This window comes from Bacillus rossius, chromosome 3, assembly GCF_032445375.1.
Source record: "Bacillus rossius redtenbacheri isolate Brsri chromosome 3, Brsri_v3, whole genome shotgun sequence".
Classification (NCBI taxonomy): Eukaryota; Metazoa; Arthropoda; class Insecta; order Phasmatodea; family Bacillidae; genus Bacillus; species Bacillus rossius.
In genome coordinates, this window is record NC_086332.1 from 67,444,479 (window position 1) to 67,471,909 (window position 27,431).

A 27,431-nucleotide genomic window follows, 5' to 3' on the forward strand; every position below is an offset into this window, starting at 1 on the left:
CCCACGGCTAAGCCCCTGCGGAAAGTAACCATCGTTTGTTCACTAAAAAGAATTGTGAGAAAAAGTTTTTATTTGCAGTTTTAGTTTACTACATATCTACTTTACATATTCAAATGATCATCATTCAGTTCCAAAAAATTTTCGTAACTCTGCACCAGTTTCTTTAACCCCTCTGCATAAAAGTTCTCCGCCTGGGAATGGAACGGACGCCTTGGCCATAGGCATCATGGACTTCTAATAAGCAATGCGTGTAGCCTAAGCACAGGCGCTTAGTGAACACATACGGAAAACGTTTCAGCAATCTCCGTACTCGAGTCGAAAAATAATGGCTACCGTTTTTTTAGGGTGAAAAAAAGGGGTCATTTCGGTTGTTTTAACGAAACTTGGGTCAACGATTACAGCAAAAATCAAATCATTGCGACTGTCAACAGGTTTATTTCCAGGCAGCGAACTTCTATGCAGAGGTGTTAAAGAAACTGATGCAGCGTTGCGAAAAATGTTTGGAACTGAATGGCGATTATGTGAAAATGTGAAGTAGATATGTAGAAAACTAAAACTGTCAATAAAACCTTTTCTTGTGAGTTTATTTTATTTTAATGACCAAACAGGGATTACTTTCCGAACAGGCCTCGTACACCAAATAATTCTTGTAGATTCGTGTTAAAAGTAAATAAATCTGGAAGATAACGATCACTTCACGAAGGTCGCTGGATAATTTGAAATATCGATTCTTCTTAAATTTAAGGTGAAAATTTGTACCATTGTGGTTATCATTCAGGGGTCATGCGGGACTTTTCATAGAGATATTGGGCCGGTCACATTATGCCTCATCACACTATACAAGGGTGTATCCAACTAAAAACAGAATGAAAAGGAAGAGGGGACATTTGATTGAATTCAACCTCTGTCATGGTGACAAAGGGTCCATGGTGCCATACGATAATAAACAATAACTAAAAAAACGATAGTTATTTACACTTTGATACTTTCCTCCCCTTTACCACCCCTCAATCGGATACGCCCTTGGAGCCACGATTATTACACATAATTATTCATCGGTTAGCAAAGCAGACTTGAAACAGAAATACATCTGATTCGGCGCCGAGCGAGCAAGACGACTACAGGAACGTTGCAAATGTCCCTCTTTCACTTCATTCAAATACGTTTAGAGCTACTCTTAAATTTTCCACGCCAAAACAGAGCCCCAAGCATTTTACATCGAAGAAAAAAAAATTATTTGTAATAATCATTAAATAGGGACTTTTTTAAAAAAAATTATAGTGGCTAGATGACTGCTAAGAGCAGCATTTCCCAAACTACCTTTGGGACTCCTCAATTGATGTGCAAGGGCATCTGTCTTTTTATAATATATAGTTACGATCGCGCTTGGCTGCAGTGCTGGCGTCGCCGCGCTCGTTCGGCCTGTCTGCGCCCCCTTCCACCTGCATCCTCCCCCTGGTATCTCGTGTCATACTATCTCGCTACATCCTGACCGTCGCAGCGCGCACCTGCCTCAGATCGAGTCACTTAAAAGAGGCCGCACTGCGGAATAAAAGGACTCAGACACGTTTATCGGCGTTCTTTGAGCAGCCACCGCGTTCTTCGAGGACTCACGACGCGTTTCTGGGCATTTCGACGGCGAAGGTCGCGAGATATCTCGGAGACATGCCCGATTGTTCTGGACGGGAACCCAAGGGCTATATATGGAGGTTGGGCTGACCTGAGAGTTCAGAGTTCAGTGGGGAGTTCTCCCGCGGCGGAGTTTCCGGGCGATAGTGCCGCGGGTGCGGCAGAGTGGCGAAGTCCTTGGACGAAGGTTCCAGGGCAGAGAATGAGTGAGTTCAGTGGAGTCGGGAGTTTCCGGGCGATAGAGTCGCGGGCGCGGCGGAGTCCCGAGTGAAGTTGCGAGCGAGTCGTCGTGTGGGATCTCGGTGAAGGGTGTGACGGCGGCGGTGGAGTGCGGCGACGGAGTCCCGCGGCGGAGACCCACGAGGGGTGCTGCGGCGAGAGTTGCGTCAGAGGTGCGGCCCAGCGAGGTGTGTGGAACGAGTGACTGGGGAATTGACATTTCTTTAAGTGTAATTAATTATTTGCTAATTTAGAAGATTATTTGTAAGTGTCAAGTAGTGGTAATAAATAAAACTGTGTGTGTGAAATAAAATCTATTAATTGGGATATCCTTACGAACCCGCAGGTAAATCGTAACAATATGTTACAAAAATTTTATAGTGAAATAATATGTAAGTTCAATATTGTTTTCAGTTTTTCGGCCTCGTATAACACAGATAGATAAAAATAAACACAAAAAAAATGGCATGTATCTCAACTTGAGCTTTGAAAACGGACTCCATGGCTGACAAGGGCGAATCCAGATTGTTGGTCAGGTGTGGCCAAACTATAATTTCTAATATAATTTTAGTACATTTAGAATTGAAAAAGTTATTACATTTGTAGTTCAAAAACGTCCTATTGTCTGCAGCAGTGCTATAGTAAGTGTGGTAATGTGTGGTAATGTGAGAACCAGGATGAAATGTGCAGAGGAAGGGGCAGGGGCAGGGCTGACCTGGAGGCGGTCCAACAGCGCCGAGTGGCCGCGCTCCAGCTCGTCCAGGCGCCAGCGCAGGCGGTCGTTCTCCTCCTCGCAGGCGGCGAGCTGGCGGCGCGAGTCGGCCTCGGCGCGCTGGGCGCCGCGCAGCAGCCCCGCGCAGTGCTCCTGCAGCTCCGCCATCATCTCCTCGGCGCGCAGCATGGTGGCCTGGTAGGCGCGCTCGCGCTCCTCCAGCTCGCGCACGCGCCCCTTCAGGCCCTCCTCCTCCAGCCTGCGGGACACGCCTGCTGTGCTCACCCGAGTAGGCGCGGCCCTTCAGGCCCTCCTCCTCCAGCCTGCGGGACACGCCTGCCGTGCTCACCCGAGTAGGCGCGGCCCTTCAGGCCTTCCTCCTCCAGCCTGCGGGACACGCCTGCCGTGCTCACCCGAGTAGGCGCGGCCCTTCAGGCCCTCCTCCTCCAGCCTGCGGGACACGCCTGCCATTCTCACCCGAGTAGGCGCGGCCCTTCAGGCCTTCCTCCTCCAGCCTGCGGGACACGCCTGCCGTGCTCACCCGAGTAGGCGCGGCCCTTCAGGCCCTCCTCCTCCAGCCTGCGGGACACGCCTGCCATTCTCACCCGAGTAGGCGCGGCCCTTCAGGCCCTCCTCCGCCAGCCTGCGGGACACGCCTGCCGTGCTCACCCGAGTAGGCGCGGCCCTTCAGGCCCTCCTCCTCCAGCCTGCGGGACACGCCTGACGTGCTCACCCGGGTAGGCGCGGCCCTTCAGGCCCTCCTCCTCCAGCCTGCGAGACACGCCTGCCGTGCTCACCCGAGTAGGCGCGGCCCTTCAGGCCCTCCTCCTCCAGCCTGCGGGACACGCCTGCCGTGCTCACCCGAGTAGGCGCGGCCCTTCAGGCCCTCCTCCTCCAGCCTGCGGGACACGCCTGCCGTGCTCACCCGAGTAGGCGCGGCCCTTCAGGCCTTCCTCCTCCAGCCTGCGGGACACGCCTGCCGTTCTCACCCGAGTAGGCGCGGCCCTTCAGGCCCTCCTCCGCCAGCCTGCGGGACACGCCTGCCGTGCTCACCCGAGTAGGCGCGGCCCTTCAGGCCCTCCTCCTCCAGCCTGCGGGACACGCCTGCCGTGCTCACCCGGGTAGGCGCGGCCCTTCAGGCCCTCCTCCTCCAGCCTGCGAGACACGCCTGCCGTGCTCACCCGAGTAGGCGCGGCCCTTCAGGCCCTCCTCCTCCAGCCTGCGGGACACGCCTGCCGTGCTCACCCGAGTAGGCGCGGCCCTTCAGGCCCTCCTCCTCCAGCCTGCGGGACACGCCTGCCGTGCTCACCCGAGTAGGCGCGGCCCTTCAGGCCCTCCTCCTCCAGCCTGCGGGACACGCCTGCCGTGCTCACCCGAGTAGGCGCGGCCCTTCAGGCCCTCCTCCTCCAGCCTGCGGGACACGCCTGCCGTGCTCACCCGGGTAGGCGCGGCCCTTCAGGCCCTCCTCCTCCAGCCTGCGGGACACGCCTGCCGTGCTCACCCGAGTAGGCGCGGCCCTTCAGGCCCTCCTCCTCCAGCCTGCGGGACACGCCTGCCGTGCTCACCCGAGTAGGCGCGGCCCTTCAGGTCCTCCTCCTCCAGCCTGCGGGACACGCCTGCCGTGCTCACCCGAGTAGGCGCGGCCCTTCAGGCCCTCCTCCTCCAGCCTGCGGGACACGCCTGCCGTGCTCACCCGAGTAGGCGCGGCCCTTCAGGCCCTCCTCCTCCAGCCTGCGGGACACGCCTGCCGTGCTCACCCGGGTAGGCGCGCGCGCTTCCGTGGTGCTGGTGACAGCAGAGTAGTAGTTTCAAACCCTCCTCCACCTCGGGCGCCAGCCTGAGCGACACGTCTGCTGTGCTTACCCGAAGTTACGCGCGGTTTGCCTGCGATTCCGGTCTCAGCAGATTTTATTCTTCAACAAGGCCGACGAATACTAAACCTGATCGGTAGAAACCTCCAAAATTCGAGGATTCATTCGGTGATAGGCTAGAATTCAAACGCATAGTATACCTCTTAGATAATTTTGCTAATTGACTTACTGTTCATCTGAACGAATCTCAACCAGTTATAAACCCTCAAAACCAAAGAAGGATCGAATCACAGACAAACCAGCTGAGACGACTTACAAGTCGGCAGCCAACGAACTTGCGTTATTTGCCCGAGTGTACAGGGGTATGTGCAGTCTGTCCTGAAGGCCATCGAAACCGCGAATTTTGCAAGTCTCTACTGATTAGTATTTTCTACATAAAAGCTCTTTAAAATAATAAACTCTCTCTTGGTTCTTTAGAAAAGTACACTTGACTTGAAGCACAAATTTCACTGTTTTACTTTGGTGATTGGACTACAGTGCCTTTGAAACGCCTATTAACGACCCTGAGGCATTCACTCACAACTCTTGTTACCTGACTAGGAATATGTCCTTGTTATCGACTATTGAGTGTTTTAGAAAGGCTTGATTATATACATTTGATATAGTAACAGGGTGGTCATATAGTTTGCCGAGCTCTTAGATAGAGGCCTACTGCATATTATGTAGGAGAGTTGGGGCCACGGCGGTTGAGATGACAGAGGTCATTTGATACACTTGATTACCTTCGGGGGTCAAACTTGGAATATTTTGCTATTCGGAAACGTTGCGGACTTTTCCATGTGCTGGAGGAATTTCTAGGGGTACTATCGTTTCCCCTATCCATTCCCTCTCTCAATTCTACAATCCATTAACCATTCGTTGTTTTCAGTGATCCCCATTAAGAGTAGGCGTTAAGCCGTAGTCATAAGAACATTTTTCGAGAGATCCTCCATCATATATACTATCAGCTTGTCGTACATTCTTTTATGCATGTCAAAATTAATTTTGATGTTGGCTTGAGAAAATCTGTGGAATTTTGGGCTTTATACCACACCTTTATCCACAGAGGCGTAAAGTGGTAGAATCTCCACGACTAAAGAGGGTTTCAACTCATTTGAAAACCAAACTACATGGCCTTTTTGGAAGGTTGGGCTTGAGGTATCTGAGGATTTCCATGTGCACATAAGGACTGGAGCCCTTTAGACACATACATAAATAATGAAAAATATGCAAGTTGACTCAGAAATCCTTGAGAGTTCTATCGTTAATCATGATTAATTTTAATTTAGCAAAAAAAAGGACTAAACCACTGTCCTTGGCCTATAATTCTGGCAAATTAGTGTTATGTTATAGTAAAAACCTCCACCGACGAACTTTATTTACAATTTTATAAATAAAAAATTAAGAAAACAACAGAGAAATTAAAAACTCCATTGAACTATCGAATCAGAAGCGTGTTGAATCTATACCAGAAGAAGTGCCACTTACCAGCAGTTCATTTTATCGGTTCTGAAACAACTGTTACTGCATGTTACTGTGTTACTGCGTGTAACTGAATAAAGGTGATCTTAAACAATCTTATCAATGTATCATTTTAAGAAACTGTGAAGTTGTTAGAAATACAAATGCAATATTTATGAAAAATATCACAGTTATATCAATTATCAACAGTCACAAAACAATTATTCTTTAAGATTACAGATATTATCTATGTAGGCTACAAAATTAAATTTGACTTAGCCGTTCGTGCAAAGGTATCTTGCGAGGTTCTTAGTTCAAACTTAATATTTTTGAGTCAGTGATATGAGTTAGGCCTCCGTGGCAATAATTGATGGCTAAAACTTCGAATGGTTACTAGAAAGTGAAATTCTGTAAAGAAACGATACCCTGCCCATGAAGGTAAGAATTAGGGAGTTAGTGTGTACAATCTTTTTCATGTTAAAACTTAAAGTAAAAATGAGAACATCACTTACTCCCCTTTCTTATCAGTATAGCAAAACAATTTTCGTCATGATGAAGTTTAACGCTAATATCTTGCACATGTGTTGTTATTATGTTTGTTTAGCAATATTCACTACATGATGGCATATTTAAAATTCTCTGTAGAAAGTTCTTTTAAAGTTATCAAACAAATTTATAGCATATTAGCCTTCATACAACCACGGTTTGTTTTGCTATCCAAATGCTAACCAGATGACTTCAATGCCTCCATGACCTGGCTATACACTATATTGGAGCATGAACAGTGTGGTACTGACTTGTTGATGTCCATGGTTCGCAGCTCCTCCACCAGGCTGCTCTGGCTGCCGTGTTGTCTGGAGGTCTGGTCGTGCAGCTTCCTGCAGCACTCGTGGGCGGTGTCACAGTCGCCTGCCACGGTTTCAACACACGTCAGTCATCGAAACCCGTCACTCTCCCGACGGCAGCACACTCGTTTACTCATTCGTATCCATTAAAAATAAACAGTCGATCATAAACATATCCGTTTATAAGTCTCAGTTTCAAAACAAAACTAAGTGCAAAGTTATTTTTTTTTTTACCATGCCTCATTTTCAGTTCTCGTTTCTATATCTTGCAATTCAAGTCAACATTTAACTAACGTAAAGAATTTTACTGTCATTAAATCTATCACTAATATAAATTAAAAATATCTTTTTTAAACATAAATAAACAAAACTTTATTTCAGATTGTAGGTACTAAACATAAAATGCTAATAATGTACATAATAAGGGCGTTACCTATATGAAGACATAAATTTGCCACTAAAATAAAGTTTTGCTTAAACATATTCCAGTAATTTGATGATCGTACTGAAAGTACTTTTTTATACTTCTTCCAAAAAAAATGTTAAATATAAATCTCTAAAAAACTTTAAGAACATACTTTAAGAAATAAGAACATACCAAAAGAAGTAAAAAACTGTAAATCTAAAATTATAATACACTAGATAACTGTAAATGTTGTATGGCAAATAACACGCTGGCAAGACGGCTCTTACTGGAGTGAGCTCTGGAAAGAAGGGGCTATGAAGGATGGCCCATACTTCACTAAATGCACTTGCTGCATGACCTCAATGTGAGACAGCATTGTGATTCGTTCTTTAAATGATTCATGCAATGATACATTTTGATTTGGATTTTTATTTTGGACATACACCATTACAGTTTTGTACTTTTTGTCATGGAAATACTGTATTAAAGCAATTTGATATGACTCTATATGATTAGCAAATCTAAAACTTTTCCACACAAATGGCATTGTTAGTTTAGTGCAATCACTCATGTGAAATTGGCCACGCTATTGGTAACGTAGAAAGTTTCAGAAAGTCTGCAGTTTGGAAGCATATGCATGTAATCACCAGGAATTTAACTAGAAGACAGTAATGTAGGAGTTAAGTGGCGTTGCAAGCTGGGCTCATACATTAAAATTTCTGTACACACAATCTTGCTTTCTGAGCATGACACCATCATTGGTCATCATAACTATCAAAATAATATGCCATAAATATTAGACCGTGCTTTTTCTGAATTACAAATTTAATTTAAAAATTTCAAATAAAATTACTGAATGTAAAATAATGATGTAATGTAGAACATTCTTCATAACATTAACTGCATTTAAACTCTGGTACACAACGCAAAACGAGATTTTGCATAGCACCAACAAGGTATCATCCACAGGGTTGCCAAGCAATCACTACTACATAGCTGCTGCGTAAATTCGCTTTATGTCCAGCTGATGGCCCAAACATTTGGTTGAAGTGAGTGTCTGCGTTGTGGAAACACTTTCAAACTACAGTGGTTTATGAAGTTACTGTGTTTTACGAGAGAAGACCTTATTTAATTAATTGAAAGCATTAAATCATGTGATATACAGTTTTGGATTAAACACTTATATTCATGTGTAGCCTTTGCCTTGAAATCATTTATTTACACACACAGATGTATATATATACTAGCTGCCAGACCCGGCTTCGCACGGCTATACTAATGGAAAAAAAATTAAGCCACATCTCCCATTTACATTAATGGTAAATAAAAAAAAATCCGTGAAAAAAATTATTACAATGCTGTATAATGTTTCCGGAGAGAAAATGAATAGCACCGATGGTTTACCGACTCGTGCACGCAACGTACAACTGATGTACCCGTACTTCGCTACGGCAGTCTACAGGCAGATCACTCTTGCGCCGCTCATTATACATGCCCCTCCTTGTGGGTACGCCACTGCCGCGCGATGCCCGTTGCCATGGAGACGCAGAAGGCATAAACAATGCAAAATCCTGTTCTCATGCAGACAAAGTACCCACTGTTGCCTGGTTTTAACCACCCATGGGATCTAATTTTCGGAAAATGTCATCCTGCGTAACATAAGGAACATTACTGTGAAGTTTCAAGTCTGTAAAATATATATACTTGAAAAATAGGGCAATTTTTGATATTAAAAGTACGCGCAAAATTTCAACGGTGGTGAGGACTGCACTAACAATGAAATAGTCGTTGCCATAGAGACGAATGAATCATCAACAAAGCAATAGCCGTTGCCATGGTGATTTCCTACCAAAAACTGGAAATTTTTATATATTACGCCCCCGAAACTCCCAGTGGACCAAATTGTGAATCTAAACCTTCCTCGAATCCCCGTGAACTCACACAAAAAATTTCATCAAAATCGGTCCAGCCGTCTAGGAGGAGTTCAGTGACATACACACGCACACAAGAAATATATATATAAAGATAGCATTTAACTGAGTCAAATGATCATAAACAATCGTATCAATGCTTCATTTCATGAATCTGTGAAGTTGTTAGAAATACAAGTGTCATTTTTCTGGCAAATAATACCATAGTATGTTAAAAACATAAAGTACAAGAATTCAGTACCTACGACAGAACCAAAAACTCAAGAAAAATAATTTTTTCAGGGCTAAAAAAATTAATTAATTTATAAATTAATGCTTTACTAAAAATAACGACTTTGAAAACGCAGGCTAAATACTAAATATATATATAAATATTTGCTTTTTTTTATAAACGTTAAACTATGGTTATGTAATGAATTTATTTATAACCATTTGCAAAAAACATGAAATATGATGAGTTAAATAATTTCGGATACCACCGCGCAGTTCGCTAGCCTCCACCACGCGGGTGTTCGCTCTATGGCCACTAGGCCACGGCTCTGCGCGGGTGCTCGCTCTATGGCCACTAGGCCGCGGCTCTACGGCCACTAGGCCGCGGCTCTACGGCCACTAGGCCCCGGCTCTACGGCCACTAGGCCGCGGCTCTACGGCCACTAGGCCGCGGCTCTACGGCCACTAGGCCGCGGCTCTACGGCCACTAGGCCGCGGCTCTACGGCCACTAGGCCGCGGCTCTACGGCCACTAGGCCGCGGCTCTACGGCCACTAGGCCGCGGCTCTACGGCCACTAGGCCGCGGCTCTACGGCCACTAGGCCGCGGCTCTACGGCCACTAGGCCGCGGCTCTACGGCCACTAGGCCACGGACGCACCGGGCGTGCGCCGCTGGTGGCCCGGCAGCAGCTCGCCGCGCTCCTCGATCTTCTCGCGGATCTGCGTCAGCTTCTGTATCTCGGCGCGCAGGTCGCCCAGGGGCGTGGCCGCGGGCTCGGTCTGCGTGGCCTGGCTCACGCCCTCCTCCAGCTCGTCGGCCTCGAAGATGCCGCTCTCCTGCAGGCACTCGGCGGCGGCCGGCCGGGGGCTGGTCTCGCCGCGCGCCTCCTTGAAGGGCAGCACCGTGGCGACTGCGCGGCCGGGCTGCTCGCGACCCTGCGCAATCATACAGGGCCGGCGCGTCCATATAGGCGAACTAGGCAACCGCCTAGGGCGCCAAGTAGCTGGGGGCGGCGCAGCACGACACATAACAGCTGATGTAATATGTTTAACGATTATTGAAACTAGATGAAAATGGATTTTTGTAACAGTTTGGAATGTTTATATTGATATAAGTAATTATTTAAAGTCCACGGTGACCTGTTTATGATTTTTAATAAGTAATAAAATAAAAAAACACAAGCCTGCTTTCATTTTATTGTTGACAAAATCTTAGGCTTACGTGATGTATTTTGAGGCAAGGAAATTTTTTTTGTGGAGTCCTCCGTGGGGGGGGGGGGGGGGGGGGGGATTAGGGTTTTTCGCCTAGGGCGCCAATTTACCTTGCACCGGCCCTGCAATCATGCGCTGTCACACCAGTGCAACTGTACACAACACCTAGCTATGGTTATTTGCGCGTGTTTTTCCACAAAATAATACCGAGTAGTTATTACAAAACATTGGCGCATAATTTCATATTTTAATTTAATTTTCATTCAAGCATAATGTATTTACAATATTTAGTTTTATTATTATTATTTGTGCTATTCAGAAAACGGTTTACAAATAACTTTAAATGTTTGTAGGTACTGAGACAACTGTAAGCACAAATTAATGCCCGGTTAAAGATCCGAACCCAGTATTAATGCTAACACATTTTTGCAGTGATACAGTTGATTTCATGTAAATGTACAATTTTATCAAATATCTGGTATTTTATTTGAACATTTTTGTTCCATTACAAAAAAAAAACAATTACAGTGTATCTCTGAAAGGGGACGCACGTAATCAAAATTATATACACTTGCGTGGCCTATAACCGCTATTTGTTAATTTCAACGTAAAGCCGAGAACAGTTGATATGATAGAAAATTATGCACCAAATTATTAGATAATGTGAATAACAAATTTTGTTACGCAATAATAAATAACCATACCATTGATTAACAATTCGTAACAAAATCAAACATATTTTATTTTTGGGGGAAAAAACATTTTTGTAAGACTTATGAGACAATTTTTAACCAGGTAATTGATAGTATTCACACAGTAATAAATAACTTTGCTAACTTAGCTACCTATTTGTTTTAGTAAGCAATCTTTTCAAATAACTTGCTAGGTAACCAAAGTCATTTTTACAGCATCACAAATCAAATTTCAATATTTTTACACAAAAATATAGCATGTTTTATTTAATTTTCAAATGTCATCAATAGCAAGATTATTGCTGATTGAGTAACAACAATTTTTAATAACAGTAGGTAATAATTTGGTGCAGGGTGGGGATTTTAAAAAAATGCCTTTAACTCAAAAACTATAGCACTGTTGGAATTTTTTTATACAAATTCAGAACCGTAATTTACTGGAATATCAACCGCTTTCGGGTAGAAGTTGAGTTATGGAACATTCTGTGCTGTTAAGTGGTCTGCCTGGTCAGGCGTGTATTTATGTTAGTGAGGTGGGATGAACCGAACAGTGCGAAGCTCGCTAGTGCTTCTAGCACCGTATCGTATTTAAGCAAAAGGCTGTGGACTGGTGCACATGTCTTCTCGGCGTGCATTTGGCAACATTATATGGCGGAGAAATTAAGACAAAGGTGTAATGCAAGTCCTTGAGTGCTTTTAATAAATCTGTACCAGGAGTTTCATGCCTAAAAATTATTTTGAAAGCACATTTTCAAACACTTTCACAGTTTAAAACGAAATACGGGAACAGAACTACTCATCCACCCACTGCATTTTTTTAAAGAATTTTCTTAAAATGATACTTCTGAGGTATGTTGAGCAGTGTTCAAATAACTTTTTTTTAATCTCTGCACACTTTAGGTTTGCCTATGTAGGCGAGGCCCTTAAGAAAATTTGAGCCGAAATATAGTATACAATAGCGGTATCTTGATATATTTAAATGGAAAGTCCTCATTTAATAGGAAACACAGGAAAATGAAATAAACCTTATGGCCTGCAAAACCGTGACATGGGTCACTGCATACTAGAGGTGTAAAAGTAACGAAAAAATGTGAACCCGTATGTATTCGTTACTATAACAATTAGTACTCGTTACTTTCGTATCGTTACTCGTTACTTCTGATACCGCATAACATAGCACATGCTATATTATGTAACAGCAACGAATCGAGTCGTATTTCGTACGCGTACAGTATGACGTCGCGTAAATAAAAATAAATCGAATATAAACAATTAAAAATATTTGATAATTAACAGCTTTTGTTAACCAAGAAACAATTAAATCTCATTAGAGTGGCTTTATTATAATATATCTTTTAAGATAAGAACATAAAACGTGAAAATACGCGATAATAAAAAACAAAAACATACATATTTATAATTTATAAAAAATACTTTCTTAGGTTGTTTCTGATCGAATCTAAAACTTTGTCTACATACACAATACCTTTAATAAACAGTAAAAAAAATTGGACGACGAATTTCCAAATTATACTTTTATTAATAAACAAACATCGTTCTTTGTAACGAATAAGCGCGCGCATGCGTAAAACATACGAAAGATGCGAGTAACGTAATGCATTCGTGTGTAACGTTTCGTTACTCGTTACTAGATGCCGCACCCGTTACTCAGTAACGAATACATACGGTTTGCTACAGCTCTACTGCATACCATACTCCACTGGCATACTAACCTAAACTAATGCTTCCATCTTCTCGTGACGAACACTTCCTACGTCTGCTATAAGAACTGCTTTACATTATTGTCGTTCTGGTCTACATGTTATTAACCTGTTCTTTCTCCAACTTAATGTTTTCGGACACGTCAATACCATAGTAATTTCCTCGGGTGCTATACTTAGCACTTTATGGGTGATTTCAAACAACAACGCCTAGAAGTATTTCTTCGGCTAAGCCGTGAAGATCACGGGGGTTAAGTGTGTAGTTCACTGGTATCTCCTAACGAGGTGTTTCCAGGTCCGATTCCTGGCGGATTCGCAGAAGGATTCTTCATAAGTCGGAAACGTGGCCGGCGAGTGTTTTCGGAAAACTACCCACCCCCCTCCAGCCAATTCATTCCCCTCATTTTCATGGTTATCATCTCATAAGTCACAGCATTACAGCAGAAGCTTCCAATACGCGAACATTTGCCGCTGGGTCTCTGAGCCTACTGTTCCTCCAGTCTAGGGCTGGACAGGATACTTTCATTTAGCTAAGCCCTGCACAGATATCAGGCGTGTGCTTCATGTTTTTTGCAAAAACATATTGTTGGCTGATTTTATATACTACACACTGCCACTAACACCGAGACTCCAGTCATTTTTATATTTGGTAATTTTAGCTTCCTTTTTAAAATTGAACTCGGACAAAACACTCGACTCAATTGTAAAACAATGGGCACTCATTCTAAATAAACAGAGGCAAAAATCCTTGTCCAGACATTATGATTACTCCAAGGAAATTCTGGGATGGTTCCCTTCACTGCGCCATGGTCGGTTCTTTATTTTCGCTCTCTGCAATTTGCAAGTATTGTGCGGGTTTTGTATCCCAGAAAATTCAGCCAAATTTTCTGAGAAGTATGATGAGCGAAATTTTTTGAAATCCAACTCTGCCACTATATAATATATTGTAAATACTGAAGTAAATTAACCACATTATGAAGTAGTTTCGGTGGCTTGCCACAATTCAAAAAATTAAATGTTTCTCTTGGTAGTCGCTGCTTGTTTTCACAGCGGATGAATGAACTACGCTCTCAGTCAAACACCGAATTATATCTAGCCGCAAATTAGCACGAAGCCCCCGCCTACCTGAGCACACATAAAGGAGTACAGAGCTTCAGAAGAAACCACGAGATTTAAAAACTGCTCAAGATATCTGAGTAGGGCCTGTTTACGAAAAGCATTTAAGAATACAATTAGAACCGATGAGTAGTTCTCTGTTTCCGCATGTATTTTTAAACTGAATTTTTTTAGAAAAGTGAACACAGCTAAAACATGTGTTCTTCAGAATTATTTTTAAGAATGAAACACCCTACAGATTCTTGAACGCACTCAAAGAACTTGCACTATACCTTTATCTTCATTTATTCGCCATATAATGTCATGTTTACCGCTCAAAATCTCAAAGTTGCCCTATTAACGACAAAAAGTCTGCGCGTCAGTTCACAGCCTTGTGCTTAGAGGCGATACCGCGCTAGGAGCACCAGTGAGCGTCACACTTATGTTTCCCGCCTCACTAATGACGTACACCTCTGACTAGGCGAGCCCCTTAAGTGGGTTTTACTGTAAAGAATGTTCATGTGACTTTATTACTAGAAACCGAAACAATTTGCGGATATATTTCGCGATACGATAAGCTCTAAGCTAATTCCTTTGTTGACACGCAGTTTTAGGGTATGTTCCTGTCCAATGAGAAACCCTCAACTTAAGGAGATATGTTCCTTTCCAGGTCATTATTTTATATTTACGTTTAACACGGTTAAACATGTAGACTTTTTGAGTGGCTGAAATTCAAGAGAATGTAAAAAATTAGAGCAAACACCTTTCGCATAATTAGTTGGCAAAGTGTAATTTATATTATTTTTGTGCAGTATGGATAAGGAGAACCAAATGAAATAAATAATTGAAATTTTTTGAGTTTAAAGGAAATTATGTTGGCTACTGCGTAGTATGGTTTAAATTTATTTAATTTTATTTAACTTTTTAATTATCGTAAAAATTCTGAGGATTTTCGGGCTAGGTAAAATTAAATCATTTTTCTTCAAACTAATTAAACAACATCACACAGTAGCCAGTTAAATTTACTTTAAACCTAAAAAAAAAAAAATTCTAGTTTTATATTCCATTTCAATCGCCTTATCCATGATACACAAAGATGTTTGAAAAAAAAAATGCAACTTTTCCAGCTAATTATGCAACAACAAAAAAGCATGCGATGTATATATAATTTTTTTTTCCCATTTTGATGAATGTTCAGTCAGTGAAAAAAAAAAATCGTCACGTTTAACCGCGTGGAATGTAAAAAATAAAAATAAAAACAATGACCCGGAACAGGGGACGTACACCCTTAAAGAACTGACCGAATCGCAGGCCGCCGAGTGAAGACCCGTGTCACCGGGTCGGCAGCCGACGGAGCAGGTGAGATATCTGCCCGAGCACGCACAGGAGGAGGAGGGTCGTGGTCGTGGTCGTGTTCGAGCGACGCGCGGCACGAGGGGGGAGGAGGAGGAGGGGAGCTCACCAGCAGGACGTGCTTGCCGCGCCGCGCCTCTAGCGCCTCTAGCGCCTGCAGCACGCAGCTGCGGTCCGGGGCGCGCTGCAGGCTCTTGGCCGCGTGCAGCAGGCGCAGCCGCAGCTCCTCGGGCCCGCCCTGCGGCAACCACACACGCGCGCGTCTCGCAGGAGATCTCATTTCATTTGATTTTTTTTTATTGCATTCAATAGACCATACATAATGGTATAGAATATGTGGAGAAAAAAAAATACACAAATAAACATAAATACAAACACATAAAACAGGTACAAGAACAGTATTAAGATCATTACAAAATTAAAATAATATAATATATAACAGCTGCACTTCCATGAATAAGCACCTTACAGTAGCGGATCCAGAGGGGGGGCTAAGGGGCTCAAGCCCCCTCCAAAAGCATCTGGGTCCACTATTGTTTTATTGTTTGCCTTGATAAAGCCTAGCCTCAGCTGGGTCAAGCCCCTCCCAAACAAAATCCTGGATCCGCCACTGAGCACCTATTTAGATAATATTATATATAAAATAAAAGTAATACATAATTACAGTAAAGAAAAATTATCAACATTAGAAGATCTTACCCGAGCCGCGCTCCCTGCTCAACCTCGACACGCAGCGAAACATCGGAGCGGCGGAACACACACAAGGTATAACATTCCTCCCACACCCTCGAGTAGTCAGTTTGTTTTCTAATTCATGAAAATTTTATTACAAATTTCGTCTCCGGAAACTGGCTGTGAATTCACATTAAGTATTTTCTCAGCGTTAACAAAACGTTTAGAAAGCAATGTCTTGGCTGTCAGAGGTCAACCAGTCTCGGCGAACTAGCCAAACAATGGACAAGTATTTGAGTATTTACTATAATGTTGATGTTTTACACTACGAATACAATTTAAAACAAAAATAATAATTTAATAAAATAGCATTTGAATCTTGAAATGAACATAAATCGGTGTTATTTTGCAGTGCCAATCAATGAAATTTGTAACTTAAAAGAGTTTCCCCCCGCCCTTATAAAAGCTTAAAGCCGCTGTCTGGTTTGCAAAACCCAGACACTGGACATAACTGCGCCAAAACCCCCTAAATATGTGAGCTCGTATAACTTGTACTGGGGCAGAGGTCTAAACTGTAACTCACCTGAAGTTTTACTGGCAATGAATTGACATTGTCTTCGGTATTTAAAATGTATAATTAGAACATGATGCCCAAATTTACACCTTAGAAAGAAAGAAATATTTATTGAATTCAAAAAAACTGCCCCGAGCAGGCTGACACAATCGAATCAAACTTTCATATTGATTACTTGATCAAAAAAGTTCGACTCAAATAAATGAATGAATTTTCAGTAGGTACAAACATTACTAACTTTGAACGAGTATAAGACATTTTGGCTGGGAATGAATGGAAAATTTTGAGTAATTCTTTATAAAGACGACATGAACGATCCTATATATTGTCACGTGCACCTAGCCGGTGCCACCGCCATTTCTGTCACGATCCACCTTCAGAGGGGGGAGAGAATCGTAGCTCTTTACATAGAAACAACTCGCTTGGCATCAACTAGTCTTAACTTCATAAAATACTTTACTGTACCTAGGATCATAGGTTCGTCATCCCGTACAGGATGTCTGGTGAGAGCTGAACTAAGGAGATTTTGCAAAATAACATAATACTTAATTAAAATTATTTTATTCTTAAAGTCAAATACTCAACATCATTTTAAAGAACATTTAAATAGCGGGATTACAATTTAAAACAATAATCTCTTTACTTCCTTAACGATTGAACGACCTTACAAGAGAGAGAATGAGAGAACTTCACTAAACACTTCCCTAGTCCTTCCGAATACCTCAAATCATAATTAATACTTAAAATTAAAACAAAGATAAGTCCATACTCACATTTTCCGAAAAGCCTTTCTTGATCGATTACTTTAACCTGCCCTTGAAATCCCGAACGAACATTACATTTTAAAAACTATGACGCGTGACCCCTGACGAGGGCCATAGCCTCCGCCCGAAAGCTTGACGACTACATTATGACCTAACTTAAATTAAACGACTCGTGGCCTCTGGCGTCGACCATAGCTTCCGCCCGAAAGCTTGAATTCCTACATCACGAACGAACTAACAACTCGTGACCACAGGTGAGACGCATAGCCTCCGCCTGAGTGAGCCTGAGTCACCACTCACTTGCGCTTAAATTCGCGCGCCCTGCCGCGCCTACCATAACAAAAGCTCGTTATTGAAGTCAAATTTACTAAACAACTAACTAGAACATCTGGGAAGACTACCCCCCCTCTACCCCGATGTGCAGGCCACACCGCGCGGCTTGTTACGACAGCGCGCCCCAGTAACTGCGGCCCGTGGCTGCGCCAGCGCGCGGCCAAACAAACAAACAAAATTCTGCAAGCCCGCAGCGCGCCGCGCCGGCCCCGTGCCCCAATTACATGGTCACGCCACTTGCGCTGACGAGTGAACAGAGCAGCCAGCCCAGAGTCCCGTCAGTAAAGTCCCTAAATTTGATTTCAACAACCCTGCAAAATTTCAACCCGCGACATAACCCTCCCCTCACAGAGCTCGAGCCCCATCGAGCTACCTCAAAATTACAAATTGTCTTTTTCCATTAAACCATAACTATAAATTCCTCATTTCACAAAAATAATAATTTTCTTAGTTCCTTGCTGTCTGAACATACATCTAGATTCTGCATAAGATTTATTTTAAAACAACAAGTATTCATAAAATTAAATGTAAAACTTTTATCTGGTTTGTTCTCACAGGAACCTTCAGAGGCTCGAGTTCTCAATTCTAAAAAAATTGTTCTGTTAGTGAAGCTCTCTTTACAAATTAAATTACTGTTCTTAGTTTCTCAGTATTCGTTAAACAATGTGCAAATTCTTGATAATTATTATTATTATTTTTTTTTCGGTTTCCGTTTATTACCATACTTCTTTCGTTCTTCAAAAAAAATTAAGTGTCCTTACAGTGTTTCAATTAATTAAACTCTTATCTCGTGAAGGTTGGTGCAACTCCTCGAAGTCAGTGTTGTCGAGAAGAGTAGCTCCCTGGGCTGGCCATCAGCAAACACCACTCAACTCCAACAGCTACTGGACTGGCTTCCAGGGCAGCTCACAACTTCTCCCCACATCTGCTTCGGAGTTGTGCCATCCTCATCACGAACAGATTACAATTCTGAAACATCATCAACAGGCATTACCATCACGCCTGACAAATACAAAACTAACTACTAAACTGCAATCGATGGGCAAGGATGCAAACACACAAAAAAATAAAATTAATTAATTCAACTGCTAACATAAATTATCCCACCCTTAGCATAATCTAATCAGGCAAATAATTTGATAGGAAAAACTTAAGGAAGGGAAACATGACCTCCAATGATTTTCCCTACCTCTTGAGTCTTGATCTTCTCTATACAGCAAATAGTCCCCACGAAGTAACTGGGTTGAAGGTCAGTTCACATGACCCACCCATAACCTCTTCTACTCTTCTTTTCTTCTGGGGGCAACCACAATGCCCACCAATCTCTCTCCATGGTGCCGAACCAGCTATCCCATGAGAGTAAACAACGTAGTCAATAGGAGCGCAGAGGGGAAACACCAATCTCTGGCTTGTCGAGTCATAAAACTGCTTTATCTTCTTCTTCTTCTGAGTAAAAATATCTGACTAACCTTGCTTCTATTCTTCCAAACAGTAAAAGTTCATCAGGTATCTTCATGAAAGAAACATTCTAACTAATAATTCTTCATTTTTCTTCTTCTTTATTTCTGTTAGTTGTAATAGAAGGCCATGTTAGGGAGGTTATAGGGAAAAAGAGTGGCCAATTCCCACCCCATCACCCACCTAGATCATGACTAATTAACTTTTAAACTTTCTATTTGAAACAAATAAAAAAAAACATTTTTTTTTATTCAAACTTTTAAACTATAATTACTTTTACTTCATAACCTCAAAAGCTAATCAATAATTCTAAATGAAATTGTGATTTACTGCATCCTTGTTCCATCCGATCTGTTTGTTTATAACCTTTCTTGTAAAGTATAAAATTTTCAAACATTACTAATTCAAAAAAAAATTAAATTCTGGTGTCCTTTGAGTTACAATTAACTTTACTATTTCTTAGCTTGAAATAATTTAAGTTTTCAGAACTATTTCATTGTCTAATTCACAACACTTAAAAATCAACTCAAAACAACAAATCATCAAAATCAATAAGATCATCTGACCTACCTATCAGTACTGTGAACTTGAACTGTTCGTACACATTTATAATAAGCTATTGTATTTAAATTCCAACCTAAATAAGGTTTTAAAAAAAACTACTAATCCCTCTGTAAATTAAGAAAATTAACTTTAAAAATTAAACTTAAGGTATTAGTTCTTTTTGACAGCTACCACAACTCACTAGTTCCATTACATTACTATAACCTAAAAAGTTCTGTAAATAATGTTTATAACAAAAAAAAACTCCAGTTACTGTCTTCCATAAAAAAAAATAAAACTTTACATGACCTTATTAATCTCCACTTGTAAGTCCATGGCTGCCAGCTTTCTCTTCTCTTGAATCTTCAGTCTTGGCTCTTGTTTCAGTGATCTTGTATCTTGTCTCTCGAACTCTTGTCATCTTGTAAACTGGACTGCTGCTCAGCTCATCTTAAGGAATCTGTAACAGTTTCAAAAATACATGTTAATTTAAATTACATAATTCCTGTTCTTTGGTCCTAAAAAAAAATTGTATTATTAGTACACATTACCCTGAAACAACATTATTATTCATTGTTTATTACTTAAAAAAATGCTTTACCATAAAATCCTTTTTTTGTTCTTTTCATTAGGCCTATTTATTTTCCTTCTTCTTAATTAAATTCTGCTTCAAATGTTAATCCTAACTTAAGACCTACCATCTATTTATTATTCATTACCTACATTATTTATGTTACCCTAAAATTCCCATAAGTTTCTAATACTTCCTATCAAAGACATTCTCTCTAAAAAAAAATTTACTTGTGACTCTTAACTTAACAAACTTAAAAAAAACTTTTACACTAGACTTAACTTATTATTCATTCTTAGTTACTAAATTTCTATATGTAAACTTTAGTACTTACAAACAAAAACTGCCTATTTCTCTCTACCTCTTAATCTCTTTCAATTATTACAATAATAATGTTACCTTGCATCTTTAAACTTTCTTCTTTTCAATTAAATTAGACATCTCATAACAATAAAAATTCTGCCTATACTCTTCTTATGGGTGTACAAACCAACAACAAAATTTCAAATTCTCAAGTTTCCTTATATTTAAATTATGCAATACAAATAACCTCTGTGGTGCCTGTACCCTTTTAGGCCTACCACCTTCTCCTCTCACAGCATGACAACTCTTATTCCTCGGGGTCTGTATTCACTGTTCCAAATCAAATATCTCAAAAAAATTAAAAACAAATTTATTATTTTAAGAAAACAAAAATTTACATTGAATTTACTATGGAGCCTGGAAATCTTAATGTCTCACAGCAGCTAACATGACTAAATCCCATGGAACCCCAGGTTTACATAACCTGTGCCCAAAAATTTAAGCATACCAGGCTTTCTCTGCACTGGTTTTACAGCATCACACACTATTTAGGGCCCCTGATCTGCCATCAGTCCCAAGGAGTTTTCCCACAACCCCTCTCTACACAAGCGCCTACCGCATTCCTCTCAATTGGCTATCGGTTTTACGGCATTCTTTTGAGATCCGACCATCAAGTTAGGGCTAATCGAACACTAAACCTCCATACTTCCAAACTAATGTAAATCAATTAAATTTTCTCTGTAAATTCTTAAAATCCAAATAAAAATTATTCAAACATGCCCAAGAAACTTTCAAAAAAAAAAATTCATAATCTTATCTTCAAACCCTTAAAATAAAAATAAATAGATTACTCTGTTTTCTCCTTAATAACTGTAAACTGTCAACAAATATTATGTCGTAAATTTAACTATGCTTACTGACTCTAAATCATAAAATCTCATTCGTCCTAATTAATAAACAACCAATTTCCTTGAAATCTCACTGTATCTCTCATACTCAAACTCCACTGGCTGAATATCTCAATAAATTCAAAAACAATTATCTAAACTCTTAAAGAAATTCCTCCCCAATTATTCAAACTTCTTCACATTATTTTATTTCATTACTTAAAACACCTTACTCAAAAAAATTAATTAATTATCTAGCTATCTTCCATTATTATTTATTTACCGAACAAAACTTTCTCCTAAATTAATTTAGTAAAATTCAATTTCACATTAGGCAAGTACACTAACTCTCTACAGCAATGTTTCTCATTTCCCTCCTTCCTAACTGAATCCAATCTTACTTAACCTCCAGGGAATTTACCTCACAAAATAACCAAAAATTTCACTGTAGTGCCTATCTGCTATAGGCCCACTACACAGGGGGCTCTAACCCCACCAACAACCTTCATTGAAATGGTACCCTATCCCATACAGGATAGCCACTTCGGTACTACCATGGGGAACTCCTGCCCCAAACTACTAACAACACTCAGGATTCTCCTAACCCTTAATTCACGTAGATAGCCCATCTCCTATGGGTCTGTTCTACAATCCCTACTTCCCAGGGACACAACACCTCACCTTAGGGTCCCTCGCCTTAAAGAAAACATTAATTTTGTCTCTCTGTTCCCTTGGAGTAAATTCCCTCTACACACAAAAACTATCCTTCCCACTTTTCTCAATGCTTATCGATTTTATAGTGTACCTCCTTAATAATGTTTACAAATCCCAAAAAAATATTTTTAAAACCGAGGTAGAATTTAACTAACAAAAACATAAACAACTTACAACGAAACACTTCTAGCCTATACATCATACACTTCTTAAAATAAATTACTTACATACTGAAAGTTCCTCTTCTCCTAAAACACACTTAAATTTAAATTTATTTAACCAATAGTCTATTTTCTTATCGCTAAGTTACCGTACAGCTGATCAAAACAAGGTCACGGCCTGTCCACGTCTCCGTATGAGCCCGTGACGTCACCGAATTCCATCAGGTGCGCCAACCCTCGCTTGCGGTTCCTCCGTTCTCCGCTAGGTCTCAGCACCTCCCCGTCACGTGTTCACTCTGCCACGTCCACTGACGTGTCGTTCTGAAACAACTCTCAACATTTTTCTAATTAAAACAAAACATCACTATAAATTCTATAACTCTCTTTTACATAAACTCTCGTTTTCTCTTTAATTCCTTTCTAACGTTTATCCTTCCCTCGACTGATTTAATTCGTACGTCTCGTCTCCTACGCGCACGAAAACAAAACAAACTTCTCTTGAAAATAATTCCTATTTACGACAAAAAATTTTTATTTTAAATTATAATTCTCTTAACCTACAATCTTAAATTAACTTTAATAAAACTAAACCACTTGCATTATCTCTAATAAGCATTTAACTTATAACGTATTCTCCTCACGTAATAATCCCCGATATAAATCTACAATAAATTCAACGACTTAAAACAACTTATCACTATAAACTTTATCCTTACAAGTATCCTCAAATAAACATTTGTTACGTCAAAAAAAAAAATCTCAAAGACTTCCTCCACTATAGACTAAAATTCCGTAATCCTCTCCTCAATTAAACTCTTAATAACCTGCTATCAGAAGCTGAAACTAACTTAATAATAAACATAAAAATCTACCTCTCTCTCTCTCCAGAAATAGAACCTACCCGGCGCCTCCACCATTTCTGTCACGTGCACCTAGCCGGTGCCACCGCCATTTCTGTCACGATCCACCTTCAGAGGGGGGAGAGAATCGTAGCTCTTTACATAGAAACAACTCGCTTGGCATCAACTAGTCTTAACTTCATAAAATACTTTACTGTACCTAGGATCATAGGTTCGTCATCCCGTACAGGATGTCTGGTGAGAGCTGAACTAAGGAGATTTTGCAAAATAACATAATACTTAATTAAAATTATTTTATTCTTAAAGTCAAATACTCAACATCATTTTAAAGAACATTTAAATAGCGGGATTACAATTTAAAACAATAATCTCTTTACTTCCTTAACGATTGAACGACCTTACAAGAGAGAGAATGAGAGAACTTCACTAAACACTTCCCTAGTCCTTCCGAATACCTCAAATCATAATTAATACTTAAAATTAAAACAAAGATAAGTCCATACTCACATTTTCCGAAAAGCCTTTCTTGATCGATTACTTTAACCTGCCCTTGAAATCCCGAACGAACATTACATTTTAAAAACTATGACGCGTGACCCCTGACGAGGGCCATAGCCTCCGCCCGAAAGCTTGACGACTACATTATGACCTAACTTAAATTAAACGACTCGTGGCCTCTGGCGTCGACCATAGCTTCCGCCCGAAAGCTTGAATTCCTACATCACGAACGAACTAACAACTCGTGACCACAGGTGAGACGCATAGCCTCCGCCTGAGTGAGCCTGAGTCACCACTCACTTGCGCTTAAATTCGCGCGCCCTGCCGCGCCTACCATAACAAAAGCTCGTTATTGAAGTCAAATTTACTAAACAACTAACTAGAACATCTGGGAAGACTACCCCCCCTCTACCCCGATGTGCAGGCCACACCGCGCGGCTTGTTACGACAGCGCGCCCCAGTAACTGCGGCCCGTGGCTGCGCCAGCGCGCGGCCAAACAAACAAACAAAATTCTGCAAGCCCGCAGCGCGCCGCGCCGGCCCCGTGCCCCAATTACATGGTCACGCCACTTGCGCTGACGAGTGAACAGAGCAGCCAGCCCAGAGTCCCGTCAGTAAAGTCCCTAAATTTGATTTCAACAACCCTGCAAAATTTCAACCCGCGACAATATAATAAATTGTGTATATCCACCGGTATACCATAATTATTTAAAAAAAAAATAAACAATACAAGAAAATGCAGCAATACAAGAGGAAAATGGTAAAAAAACTCATATTATTATCTATTATAAAGAGAGAGTGTAAGGGTTTTTATTGAAACGGTAAAACTTTAAAACTTCTGAGACAGCTTCAAAAAAAATTATTTGCTGTTAAAAAAAAAATTCTAGATTATTCGTAACGGTTTACAAATAACTTAAAGGTATTGGAGGTGCTGGGACAACACAAAAGCATAAATGCCAGGGATAAGATTCCGAACCCAGCAGTACTGCGAACACTATTTTGTAGTGATACAGTTGTTTTCATGTAAATGTATTTCTGTACGAGTAGGTATATCTGTTTCATCTGCAGGGTATAGACGCAGGGGCGCCACAACAGGGGGGGGGGGGGCAAGGGTATTTCCCCCCCCCCTCTAAAACCTTCAAGTGGGGGCAAACGGGGGCAAAAAAAAAAGTTGTGTGTAATCAATTTTTAGATAATAAAACTGCTTATATAGCACCATTTTCCACCTTGAAATACAAAATTTTCCCGGACCCCCCGCTTCAATAAAGGGGATCGATAATTCTTTATAAAATGGTATATTGCTCCCTCCTTTGTAAATGTAGTTGTTGCGCCCCTGTGTAGACGCCCAGGGGCCACTCACCGACATCATGTCGTGCACGCCCTGGTCCACCTCGCTGAGGGGGTCCTCCAGGGCAGGCAGCAAGCCCGGGTCCCAGGCGGCGAGCTGGGGCTCCGTGAGCGTGGAGGCGTCCCGCACGTCCGCGCAGCGCCCCGCCGCCTGCCGACACAGCGCAGTCGCCCTACAGTCGCCGCACCGGCCCCAAGGGCTGGATCACCACCCCCGATTATTAGAGACCCGGAAAAATTTCGCGGATTCATTTAGTCGCAAGCTAGAATGCAAACCTTCACACTCTTCGCACTGTGTTCGTGATTGGCACGCAGTTGTTTTTGACGCGCCCGTCTACGACCGTGAGCCAATGATGCCCAGCTAGGAGAGAAGTGAGCGAATCAGGTAGTGCCAAATAACAAGGATAAAAATGTTCTCGCTAAGAAGTCAACCAACTAATGGGAAAGTAAACATGGGTCGAGCACACCTATAACTTTGAATTCTATCCTGAGGCCAGAAGTATCCGTGAAATTTTCGGGTCTCTACCGATTATCTAATGTGCACATTTTCAAACCCCACACATTTGAAAAAAAAATATATATATATATTATAAACGTTATACCGTGGCCCCAACTGTCAATCGTGCGAGCGAGTCCATCAGCACTCACCAGTGACGTGTAACATCTGTCCTCGGTAACGGAAAAAAATTAGCGTCTTCTCGTGTCGTATAGCCTATACGAAACTCCGTCACGAAATTTAACGTATAATTCAAATAAGCTGATGCTGAGCGTGATGAATATTCGCAACCTTGTATTCCAAACTACATTTACTGGACGCGGATCAAACGTAGTTTCCTCACCCTCCGCTATCAGGTACCTACGTTGACTGTCGAATCATTCATTCCCTTTGCAGACGGAAATTTTGAACTGTATAATGAAACGGCTCGGATAGAAAGTGAAAAAAATAATTGTAAAAATACTAAACCCCGGCTAAGAAACTGATTTTTTAAATACTGAATTTTTTTTAAAATACTGCCCATCTGTTAAAATTAATTAAAAATTTAATATTATAAAGTTTCCCTTTGCTTTGGGTACTTTGGATCGCGCCAAGGTGGTTACACATTTCCGTTACATTCACGAAATTACTCCCACCAAATGCCGTATACCGAGAGCTAAGATGTTACACATCATTAATAGACTTATAATTTTCGTCCTATCAAGGAAAACCTGAGCATTAAAAAAGATCTATAAACTCCACCTGGATATCCCTCTCTACAGCTTTGCCTCGAAGTCCTGGTAGGAAGGACAGGGTGAACGCGAAGCAAAGCTACGTCTTCGGGACTTCAGGAACAGCAGAATATGATCTTATTCAGCCTGTTTTTGCTTATTACGGGAACCGATGTCATTCCCAGAAACGTCGCAACTGTTTAGTCACAGAAAGCCTGTTGTATTCGTCCGTGCTATTATTTATTCTGAATATATTCCTTTCACGAAATTATCTATGCTGTATTAGCTTGTATATTTAACATCAGATAATATTGGCTTGTTTACCGTATTTGTTGTCAATTCCCAAGGGTTTTTTTTTCATGACAACCAACATAAACCAGCAATGACATATGTTCAACATATAATGTTTAATAATTTACCTTCTCCACAGCAAGAATAATTCCAAGAAAATAAAATATTTATTAACAACTCAAAGTAATGCCCGTCAATCGTGTTAGCTTTATAGCAGGATATAATTTTCTGCCACACTGGTTTCCTTAAAAAAAATAGGTCCCGTAGACTAAACTTCAAACCTACAATATATTTTTTTTCGAAAATGTCACTCTAACGTTATTCTTCGCACTTCCCAAATTTGAATTTTGAGGTAGGAAAATAAGTCCACATTTCTTCAATTACACCCAGTAGCACAATTACGCCCAGTAGCAAGTAAAATTTTTATCTAATTTATTTTAGTAAATTGTTGTATAAAACTGGTAACAATAAAGTAATAAAAATAATTATGTATTCTTTATTTCGTTTTATGCAAAAAATAACGGTCATGGCCAAAACGTTTCCTTAGAATAATAGCTTTTTTTTTTTAACCAACGCACCAACATCTCAACATTTGAAGTGCTGTTCTGGATAGTATTTCCGACTGGTGAAACCCTAGGAACATATGAAAGTGTGTCGCCATACAGTAAGCTCAGTCCATATAACACAAACTAATGTTACAGTAAGTAGAGAATGAAAGGAAAACCCACCTACCGGTACTAGTGGAAGAATTCACTGCAGAATTGTTTGCGAGGAACTTCGCGAACTGTTGCTTGAGTGTGCCTTGTTTGGACGTCCAATGAGAACAAAGAGCAATACGGGAGCGATAAACCACGGCTGACTGCGTTAACAGCCAATATGTTGGGCACGAACATCTAGTGTTACGTCATCGCAAG

At 41.2% G+C, this 27,431-nt stretch overlaps 1 protein-coding gene across 1 annotated transcript in view; it reads right to left on the reverse strand.

Moving 5' to 3' along the window:
- The window catches only part of LOC134530833 (trichohyalin), a 274,103-nt gene that overhangs the window by 21,292 nt on the left and 225,380 nt on the right, over positions 1-27,431 (reverse strand). The window contains exons 13-17 of the mRNA XM_063366080.1: positions 25,034-25,171; positions 15,445-15,573; positions 9,922-10,198; positions 6,669-6,780; positions 2,564-2,819 (exon numbers count right to left, since the gene is read on the reverse strand). Coding sequence (XP_063222150.1) covers positions 2,564-2,819; positions 6,669-6,780; positions 9,922-10,198; positions 15,445-15,573; positions 25,034-25,171 — 912 coding nt within the window. The remainder of the gene's footprint in view (positions 1-2,563; positions 2,820-6,668; positions 6,781-9,921; positions 10,199-15,444; positions 15,574-25,033; positions 25,172-27,431) is intronic.